The 11,260-nt window shown below is 39.0% G+C and overlaps 1 protein-coding gene across 6 annotated transcripts in view; it reads right to left on the bottom strand.

Annotated features, from left to right (window-relative positions):
• N4BP2 (NEDD4 binding protein 2) overlaps positions 1–11,260 on the bottom strand; it is a 127,133-nt gene that overhangs the window by 28,046 nt on the left and 87,827 nt on the right. For all 6 annotated transcript variants that reach the window (XM_063619774.1, XM_055246429.2, XM_063619773.1 and 3 more), the window contains 3 exons: positions 10,180–10,368; positions 8,251–8,419; positions 1,060–1,183 (listed from right to left, as the gene is read on the bottom strand). In XM_063619774.1, coding sequence (XP_063475844.1) covers positions 1,060–1,183; positions 8,251–8,419; positions 10,180–10,368 — 482 coding nt within the window. The remainder of the gene's footprint in view (positions 1–1,059; positions 1,184–8,250; positions 8,420–10,179; positions 10,369–11,260) is intronic.

Here is an 11,260-nt window from a genome sequence, read left to right as displayed (position 1 = left end):
TGGTATAACTTAAGATTTGTCAAAACCTGAGGCCTAAATTTTACCTTTATGAAAAAGAGTATGCTGTAGGAAGAATAAAGTCCTTGGTGCATCATGAAAGCACCAAGAAGAAATCTCTGATATATCAGGTAAGTCTGATTAATCTGGCCATGCAATGCTTTCAACTCTATCCATAGAGAACTTAAAGGAAGACTAGTCTCTAAAATAATTAATCTCAACATAATGTTCCGGTCTAACTACTCCTTTTATAAAAATAACCCTGATGTCACCTGTTTTATGCTCATAACTTATGCTATCATTTTCGATAATGGAGCCAAATAACATCTTATTACATGGCATAAAATAAATATGCTACACTGAAATTGGTGGGTAGGAGTTAATGATACATATCTGCAGGAAATCTATCCATCAACAGATTTTTCATCTTTGACTTTTTTGTCATTTTCTGTTATTAAATAATTATCACTTAATGAAAAAGAACATTTCATGTTTGTCAACACAGGTCATTAATGGCATTTAACTTATGAAAACACAAATAAATTCATATTAACTGGAACATTTCTGCTAAAGTTTAAACGTACCTAAATTATAACTATATTTCAATAGAAGCCACCCAATTCCATCCAAAATCCACAAATACTTATTTCCTTTCAAAAGAATAATAGCAAATCTTAAAGTATGATACATATTACCTAATTATTTTCCATATTATCAAAGAAACAAATATATTTACTTTCTTTTAGAACTTTAAATTTATGATAGAAAGTTTTGTCAGATGATTATGGGCAACAAACACATTTTTCCTTATTTCTGGTTTATCAGACAACATAAATCCAGCAGGGAAAGTTATATCATAATTTAAGCATGAATCTGTGGCTGAAATCAGATGATTAAATTAACTATTTTAACAGATTGTTCTGAGTATGCTATTAGTGTTTATTTACCTAGCTATATGAGGGCTATTGCTATTACCAATAACAGAAATCTATACTCACAGAAATCTCTGATATAGCTCTATATGGGCAGTTGCCATTATCAATAACAGAAATCTACACTCACCTGAAGCTATGGCTTATGAGGTACTTAATGACAGCTGGTTTGATGCGAGCAACTCCTCCCTGGCTGTGGTTTCCTCTCCCCGTAATCACAGACAAATAGGGCTTCCCACCATTCTGCTTAAATTCTGTTACAACAGAAATTAGGGGAGTTAAAATTCATTTATCTTACATTCTCAATAGAAAACGTAAACCTTAGCTACTCAAGCACATGAAATTGTTTTCATGAGGATTTGGGGGTTTGCTATCTCAAAACAGTAATAGTAAGATAGATTTGCTATCTCAAAAAGCCCCCAAATTAATGTTTTAAGATGTATGTTTTAAAACACATAGCCTCATTGTAATCTATCCATGAAAAGATTTGGTGGGACTTCTTCCTTTATAGAAGAGATTTCTGTGCACTACCAGAAGTTCTCCCTGAAATAATGATAATGGCAATAATAACACTAATGATACCTAACAATTACTATACAAAAGGAGTCAAGTACTGCTTTGAGTGGCTTATATTTATCAACTAAGAATCTTCACAACAACCCTGTTAATCAAATATTCTAAAGCCATCAAGCTTTGTTCTGAATCATAGCTCTGCCACTAAATGACTGTGTGACCATGGACAAGTTACTTAGTTTCTTTTGTGCCTATTTTCTCATCAGGAAAAAGGGATAATGATAGCAACTAGTTTATAGAGTATCTTCCAGTAATAGCTATTAGAAAATCCACTAATCACAGCTGGATTGCAGTCTTACTATTAAAGATAATCAATTGTTAACAAACTTTTCCTGACAGATAGTTCTTTTTTTTTTTTTTTTTTTTTTTTGAGATGGAGTCTCGCTCTGTTGCCCAGGCTGGAGTGCAGTGGCGCCATCTCGGCTCACTGCAACCTCCGCCTCCCGGGTTCACGCCATTCTCCTGGCTCAGCCTCCCGAGTAGCTGGGACTACAGGCGCCTGCCACCACGCCCGGCTAATTTTTTGTATTTTTAGTAGAGACAGGGTTTCACCATGTTAGCCAGGATGGTCTCGATCTCCTGACCTCGTGATCCACCTGCCTCGGCCTCCCAAAGTGCTGGGATTACAGGCGTGAGCCACCATGCCCGGCCGACAGATAGTTCTTAAAACATCAAAGGAGTCTGAGCCTCCTAAAATACTGAAGTTCCATTTTGGAAATGACCTTGTGAAAATCAAGGATATAAATCCTGAAAACTAATAAAAGCTGTAGCAGAATAACAACAACAAAAAACTATTAATGAGATGAATTAATAAATTTAAAACACATACACACAATATAAACATTCCATAGTCTGCTTATTAAATTGCCCTAATATTCCAATAGAATACAAACAAATGGTTTTTCAAGTATCATATCTCCAAGATGATATTTAGCCTGGAATTTTAAAAGAATATGTTGCTCTTGCATTTCTAATTCCTTGTCTGTTTATGATCTCCATCTCTAATCCACATCCATTACTTCAAGCAATATGTTGTTCAAAATTCAACTGAGTGCTAGCTTCACAAAGGTATTCACAGTGCACAAAATTCTAGGTATATAGTGTAAAACCTTTTTACGAACTTTTTACAAAGTTTTTGCACTATATACCTATAATTTTGGGCACTGTTCTTTACATATGTTCTATTACATATAAAAGTTTACTTTGGCAAGGCACAGTGGCTCAGGCCTGTAATCTCAGCACTTTGGGAGGCTAAGGAAGGTAGACCACTTGAGCTCAGGAGTTCAAGACCAGCCTGGGCAACATGGCAAAACCCCATCTCTACTAAAAACACAAAAATTAGCAGGGCATGGTGAGGCACGCCTGTAGTCCCGGCTACTTGGGAAGCTGAGGTAGGAGGATGGGTTGCACCTGGGAGGTGGAGGTTGCGGGGAACCGAGGTCACAACCAACTGCACTCCAGCCCGGGCAACAGAGCCAGACTCCCATCTCAAAAAGAAAAAGTTTACTTACAAAAAAAGCCCAACTAAATCTCTAACCATAACTCATGCTCTTCACTATGGCTCCCCTTATCACTTAGGTCAGTCATTTATACCATTATCACCTGCTAACAGTTCACTTATTGCTCTGAAAATACACTCTAGTTGATTCACATGCCTCAAGTTAAGAGTTCAAAGGATGTTTGTTGCATGAATTAATGTATATGTTTCTTTTCCCAAATACAGGCTGTTCTTGCTGTTTAACACCTTTGAAAGAACTGTTTAACTCATTTTTCAGCACACTCCAGATTTCATATTTCAACTGCAAATATTTCAGAACATACCTCATAAAAGATAAGGACTCCTTTAAAAAGCATAACTACAATGGCACCATCATACCTTATAAAATTAATAAGTCCCGGGCCGGGCGCGGTGGCTCAGGCCTGTAATCCCAGCACTTTGGGAGGCCGAGGCAGGCGGATCATGAGGTCAGGAGATCGAGACCATCCTGGATAACACGGTGAAAACCCCGTCTCTACTAAAAATACAAAAAATTAGCCGGGCAAGGTGGCGGGCACCTGTAGTCCCAGCTACTCGGGAGGCTGAGGCAGGAGAATGGCGTGAACCCAGGAGGCGGAGCTCACAGTGAGCCGAGATCGCATCACTGCACTCCAGCCTGGGCGACAGAGCGAGACTCTGTCTCAAAAAAAAAAAAAAAAAAAAAAAAAAATTAATAAGCCCCTTAATATCATTAGTTTCCAAAAATTTCCCCCAATTATCTCAAAAATATGTTTTTACAGTGATTTGTTGGCATCAAGATTGAAATAAGTCTATACATTCTATTTGATGATATATTTCTTAAGTAACAAGGTTTCCCCTCCCCTGGTGTTTTTCTTTACAATTTATTGAAAAAAATTGGATCATTTATCCTAGACTTCCTTTTTCTTCTTTTTTTTTCCCCTGAGACGGAGTCTCACTCTGTTGCCCAGGATGAAGTGCAGTGGGACGATCTCGGTTCACTGCAGCCTCTGACTCCTGGGTTCAAGCAATTCTTCTGCCTCAGTTTCCCAAGTGGCTGGGATTACAGACCTGAGATATCATGCCCAGCTAATATTTTTGTATTATTAGTGGAGATGGGATTTCACCACGTTGGCCAGGCTGGTCTCAAACTCCTGACCTCAAGTGATCTGACTGCCTCGGCCTTCCAAAGTGCTGGAATTACAGGCATGAGCCATCACACCCAGCCTATCCTAGATTTTCACAATCTGGATTTTGCTGACTGTATCCCCATGGTGTTGTTTAACACATTCCTCTGTCCCCTGTAAATCCCTATAAAATAGTAGCCAGTTCTAAAGGTTTGATCTGCTCCTAGTTTGATTTGGGGGCAAAAATGATTCATAGGTAGCAGTGTATATTTCAATCAGAAGGGACATAAGGTCCCGATGTCTCTCTTTTTTAAAAAATTCATCTCCAATTTTAACACTCCTTAATCTTACGACAAAAAGCAATGCAGGTCACAGCCACAAATCTTCCACTGGATTCATTTCTATTCAACAATATTGCCACCTGGTGATGACCGACAGTAACTACAGGCTACCACGGGCGGCAGCATGCACTAGAGATGGGCCTTGGCTTCGAGAAAAGATCTGCATCTTGGATCTTGACCAAGTGTTACTTTGGGCAAATTACTTAACTCTTGTTTCTTTTCTTTTTTTTTTTATTTTTTTATTTTTATTGAGATGGAGTCTCGCTCTGTCGCCCAGGCTGGAGTGCAGTGGCTCTATCTCGGCTCACTGCAAGCTTCGCCTCCCTGGTTCACGCCATTCTCCTGCCTCAGCCTCCCGATTAGCTGGGACTACAGGCGCCCGCCACCACACCCGGCTGATTTTTTTTGTATTTTTAGTAGAGACAGGGTTTCACTGTGTTAGCCAGGATGGTCTCGATCTCCTGACGTCGTGATCCACCAGCCTTGGCCTCCTAAAGTGCTGGGATTACAGGCATGAGCCACTGCGCCCAGCCTGACTCTTTTTTTCTTCTTACAATGTTTTTAATTGAGATAAAATTAACATAAAACTAACCATTTTAAAATATGCAATTAAGTGGTTTTTAGCATATTCATCCTGTTGTGCAACCACCACCACTAATTCCAGAACATTCCATCATTTCACAAAGAAATTCTGTGCCTCATAGCAGTCACTGCCCATATTCTTGCCATTCCAGTCCCAGCAACCACTAATCAAATTTTTGTCTCTCTAGATTTACATACTCGGAACATTTGGTAAAAATGAAATCATACAACATATGGCTTTTTATCTGCCTCTGCCTTCATCTTTCACAAAGAATAATGTTTACAAGGTCCATCCATGCTGTAGCATGTATCAGTACTTCATTTCTCTACATGGCTAAATTAAATTTCATTGTATAGATTTACCACATTTTGTTTCTCTATTCATCAGTTAATGAACTTTTAGGTTACTACCACTTTTTGGCTGTTGCAGACATTCATATTCAAGTTTCTGTAAACACATATTGTGCTTTTATTTCTCTTGGGTACATAGTTAGGGGCAGAATTACTGGGTCATATGGTCAATTATATGTTTAACCTTTCAAAGAACTAGTGAAATTTTCCACAGTGGCTACACTAGCAATATATGAGGGCTCCAATTTATCCACATCCTTAACAATACTGATTACTTTCCATTTCATTTTTCTGTTTTTCAATTTTTCAATTTTTTTTTTTCTTAGAGAGTCTCACTCTGTCATCCAGGCTAGAGTGAAACAACCTAATTGTCCATCGATGGATAAATTGATAAAAAAATGTGATACAGACACAATGGAATATTATTCAACAACAAAAAGGGGACCAGTCACAGTGGCTCAGGCCAGGCGTGGTGGCTCACATCTGCAATCTCAGCACTTTGAAAGGCCAAGGTGGGAGGATCACTTGAGCCCAGGAGTTTGAGACCAGTCTAGGCAACACATTGAGACCTCCCATTTCTTTTAAATAAAAATAAAAATTTAATTAAAAATTTTTTAAAAGGGAAAATCCTGCCATTTGCAACAATCCAGATGTGGCTGGAGGGCATTATACTAAATGAAATAAGCCAGACACAGAAAAACAAATCCTGTATGATCTCACTTATATGTGGAACCTAAAAAAGCCAAACACATAGAAACATAATAGAATGGTAGTTGCCAGGGGCCAGAAAAGAGAGGAGGAAATGAAATGCTGGTCAAAGGGTACAAGCTTTCAGTTCTAAAAAGAATACATTCTGCTGAGCTAATGTGTAGCATGGTAATAATATTTAATAGCACTATATCATATACTTGAAATTTGCTATAAGAGTAAGTCATAGGTGTTCTCATCCCATACACACAAAATGGTAACAATAATAGGTGATGTACATGCTAAAGTACTTCATTGTAGTGGTAATCACTTTACAATGTGTACATTTATCAAATCATCACATGGCATACTTTCAATATAAACACTCTTATTTGTCAAAAAAAAAATGAGAGTGATACCTACCATTATTTAGTCATTTATTCAAAAACTTTTTGAGTGTTGAAGAAAAAGCATGATCATCACTGGCTCAATTCTTGGCCAAAAAGACAGACATTTAATAACCAATTATACAATAAGCTTTTTATAAACACTGTGAGAGGTAAGAGTACTGTGAGAAGTTATTAACAGGGAGCCTAACTAGTATGGGGGTCAAGACTGACAGTGTAGTTAAATATACAGAAAAGGAGAAAAAAACAGGATGAGACTGGAGAGGTAAGCAAGAGACATTATGTAGGGATTTTAGAATTTATCCTAAATACAACTTGTATTTTCTTATTTTATTTATTTATTTATTTTTATTTATTTATTTATTTATTTTTTTTTTTTTTTGAGAAAGAGTCTCACTCTGTCACCCAGGCTGGAGGGCAGTGGCGTGATCTTGGCTCGCTGCAACCTCTGCCTCCAGGGTTCAAGTAATTCTCCCTGCCTCAGTCTCCCAAGTGGCTGGGATTACAGATGCGCCCCACCATGCCTGGCTAATTTTTGTATTTTTAGTAGAGACGGGGTTTCACCATGTTGGCCAGGCTGGTCTCGAACTCCAGACCTCAGGTGATCCGCCCACCTCGGCCTCTGAAGTGCTGGGATTACAGGCATGAGCCACCGGCTACCGCACCCGGCCACAACTTGTATTTTCTTATCACAATGCTAATTACTTATGTAACTATTTGTTCACTGTTATCTACCCTACTAGATGGTATACCCCACTAGACAATAAACTCCAGTAAAGACAAGGATTGTGTCTTTTTCACTACCTTATTCTTGATGCCTAGAATACAGAAGATAACCAAATATTTGTTGAGTAAAACACTATTAATTCATCCTCTACAGAGAGAATATTCTCTCATAACACTTCTACATACTTGAAGAGTTTTCTTCTCTCTGGATTAAATAATAATGTATTTAAATGGCTCTTAAAGTTTCTCTTTTCTAATCTTTACTGTTTTCTAGATTTTCTCCAAGATTTCCAAAATTCAATTTAAAAACTACTGGGGTCAGGCCAGGTGCAGTAGCTCACTTTGGGAAGCCAAGGCAGGTGGATCGCTTGAGGCCAGGAGTTCAAGACCAGCCTGGCCAACATGGCAAAACCCTGTCTCCACTAAAAATACGAGAACTAGCTAGGCTTGGTGGCATCCGCCTGTAATCCCAGCTACTCGGGAGGCTGAGGCACGAGAATGGCTTGAACCCGGGAGACAGAGGTTGCAGTGAACCGAGATGGCACCACTGCACTCCAGCCTAGGCAACAGAGTGAGATTATGTCTCAAAAAAAGAAACAACAAAAAAAAACTACTGGAGTGGGAGAATCCTATCACCTTATTTACTTCTATATTTTATCAAACATCTACTGAAAAATTGAAATCCAAGAAATATCAATTACGTTTAATAAATGTCTGTTGGACAAAGATATGTAATATTCCTGAAAGGTCTCATTTATAAGTCACAGAGAGGATTCACGGATTACACCATGCCCTCCCTTTAATAAATACAGCACAGGAATACAAATGAAAAAAATGTTAATCGTCATAACAATGAGGATCCTTTCCCAAGAAGGTTCTCTTGAAGAATGAGTAACACAAACATTTACAAATGTTACACAGATATTCTCAGCCTGCATATTCAGACTGTCCTGAAGTTGCAAGTTATACCAATATAAGCAAAGACATATATTCTATTAAAAACTTGTGATTACCACAGTCCTACAGTCCTACCTTCAGTCTTCTTCTCTAAAACTCTCATCAAATGTTCTAGAGCTTCATCCACATGCAGCCCATGGAGGTCTAAAACATTCTGTGGCAGCAGCGAGGCATTGACTTTCTCAAAGATCTCTATGGCAGCAAGGTGATTGGCTTCTTTCATCTTCTGCTCATGAAGAGTACCCTAAATCATAAACGTATCACCAAGGGACAGTTTTGCTATTTGCTACTTGGGTGATGAGGAAGTTAACAGTGTCCCAAATAAAAGGCAGGGGAAAAAAGGGAATAATAAATCTAAAATCTTACATAATGCAATGAGTTTAATATATAAGAATGCACCAAAATTTAGGTAAATTCCAGTGAATTAATAACGTAGTCCTTAAACTACTGAGTCATTCTTTCTAACATTTTCTGAACCAAAAGTCGTAAAAGTGGGAAACTTAACTAAACACGATCCTCATATGTGATGGTTAATTTTAGGTATCAATTTGACTGGACTGAGGGATACCTAGATGGCTGGTGAAGCACTGTTTCTGGGTGTGTCTGTGAGGATGTTTCCAGAGAAGACAACCTTCATGTCAGTGGACAGAAAGAAGACCTCCCCTCCATGCGGGTAGGCACCAACCATGTGGGCAGCTGGGGGGTGGCTAGGACAAACAGGCAGATGTTCTCCTCCTGCCTTTGGAATTCAGACTCCGCATTCTTCAGCTTTTAGACTGTGGGACCTACACCAGCTGCCTCTCGGTGGCTCTTAAGTCTTTGGCCCTGGACTGGGGGCTGCAGTCAGTATCCCTGGTTCTGAGGCTTTGAACTTCGACTGTACTACACTCCTGGCTTTAAGCTATGCTATCGAATTCTTTGGTTCTCTAGCTTACAGCTGGCCTATTATGGGACTTCTCAACCTCTGTGACTGTGACAGCCAATTCCCCCTAATAAATTATCTTTCATACATCCTACTGGTCTGTCTCTCTAGAGAACTCTAATACACCATCTCAAGAAGGAACCACTGGTTTATTATCTGTGTATCCTTTGATAATGCTGGGTCTCGTCTTGGCGTTCACCTTCAACATTTTGTAGTTACTTACCCCAGAAGCTATCCCCCAAGGACTACCGTTAGGGCTCACAGGCCTATAGCAGTTTGATACTCTTCTCTGCTCAATCACAAAGAAGTAACCCATATGGAAACACAAACATAGAAAGTTAAGTAGATTCCTGGCCGGAAGTGGTACCTTGCACTTGTAATCCCAGCACTTTGGGAGGCTGAGATGGGAGAATTGCTTGAGCTCAGGAGTTCGCGACCAGCCTGGACAACATGGTAAGACCCCATACAAAAATTAGCTGGGCCTGGTGGCACATGCCTGTAGTCCCAGCTATTTGGGAGGCTGATGTGGGAGGATCACCTGAGCCCGGGAGGTCAAGGCTGCAGTGAGCCAAGACTGCACCACTATACTCCAGCCTGGGCAACAGAACAAGACCTTATCTTTAAAAAAAAAAAAAAGGGAGGGGGGGAACCAAGTTCCTTATAATATCATGTTAAATGAGCCCAGGTAGAAATTTTACTTCCCTAAAAAAATTAATGTTATTTTACTACTATGAAAGTGATATATTACCAAAAATTCAAACATGATAGAAGGCACAAAACCCCTTTATCTCACTCTGAGATGTAATATTCTGCTGCCAGAAATATGTCAGAATAAACTGTAATTCACATAAGCAGTAAATGCAAAAGCAACCACAAAAACTGAGCATTTCAAATGCTGAAAACAGCAGGAGATGAAATTCTCAGAACCATACATTTCTTAGGATACCTTATTTATGTCACTTATATAACTACTACATTCCCCAGAATAACTTAATGTAGTCACAATATGGATGTCTCATCTGTTTCAAGAGTATTTAGTTATTATAACTGACAAAAAATATATAATCAGTTTTCCACTTTACCTGCTGGGCATAAAAGGTGGCGACATTTTTTTTCCCTATCCGATAAGCTTCTTTGGCCTTGCTGTAGCACTCCATCCTCTTCTGTTGGTGAAGGAAAGCCTCTGCTCTGTAGTCATCATAGTCTGGGTACTCAAAGTCCTGGAAAGACAGTTCGCTTGGTGTTTCTTCAGTCTCTTTTAATTTCTTTGGCTATAAGATATTAAACAATAAGTAACACACACAAAAAGTTAAAAAAAACTCATGCCTTACACCTTCACAAAACGCACACGAAAACTGGGTTGTCATATATTTTCATCTCTCTCCTCAGGAAACAGATTCTCCCCAGTGTCTACCTTGTAAGTCAGGCATTTATCGACTATCATTAACTTTTTTATGCCACTAAGGTTACCCTTTCTTTAACCACTCTTAGGAGATGTTGAAGAGTTCTCTAAAATTATCAAAATACAATTAGGGATATAGAACTCCGAGTTGGAAGAGGCGAGTCCGGTCTCAAAATGGAGGTAAAACCACCACCCGGTCACCCCCAGCCCAATTCCAGCCGTCGCCACCACCGCCAGGGAGAGAAGGACCATGATCCAAAGGAACCAGCGCAGTTGAAAAAACTGTTCATTGGTGGTCTGAGTTTTGAAACTACAAATGATAATTTAAGAGAATAAGTGCAAAAACAACTTCCAGAATAACTTAAAGTTTACATTTTGGCCAAGGTTTACATAACCCACAAAAACTCTTTCTGATTACATTTCCAATCATCTCCCACTTTGAGCAAGCACACCTTCTTATTGCCCCCATTACCATAATGACTCACAGTGCCTTGCATATTATCAGGAGGGAGAAGTAACTTCATTACCAATTTGGCCCATAAGGTCTCATAATCATCTTGTGTACACTCGCTGCATTTTTATAATATACTGCATCTATCTATCCATGACAGCATGTTTTCCAGGTGGGAAGAGGCATCAGTGGTAGCACTAACAGATCATATGAAAATCAAAATTACCTGTCCTAAATACCAACTAACTGACAATGAAACATTCAAAGAAAAAAGGGAGCATATAATTTACCCGAGTGGTCTTATTAATAA

Source organism: Symphalangus syndactylus, chromosome 16, assembly GCF_028878055.3.
Source record: "Symphalangus syndactylus isolate Jambi chromosome 16, NHGRI_mSymSyn1-v2.1_pri, whole genome shotgun sequence".
In the NCBI taxonomy this organism is placed as follows: Eukaryota; Metazoa; Chordata; class Mammalia; order Primates; family Hylobatidae; genus Symphalangus; species Symphalangus syndactylus.
This window is presented reverse-complemented; position numbering and strand designations above follow the sequence as displayed.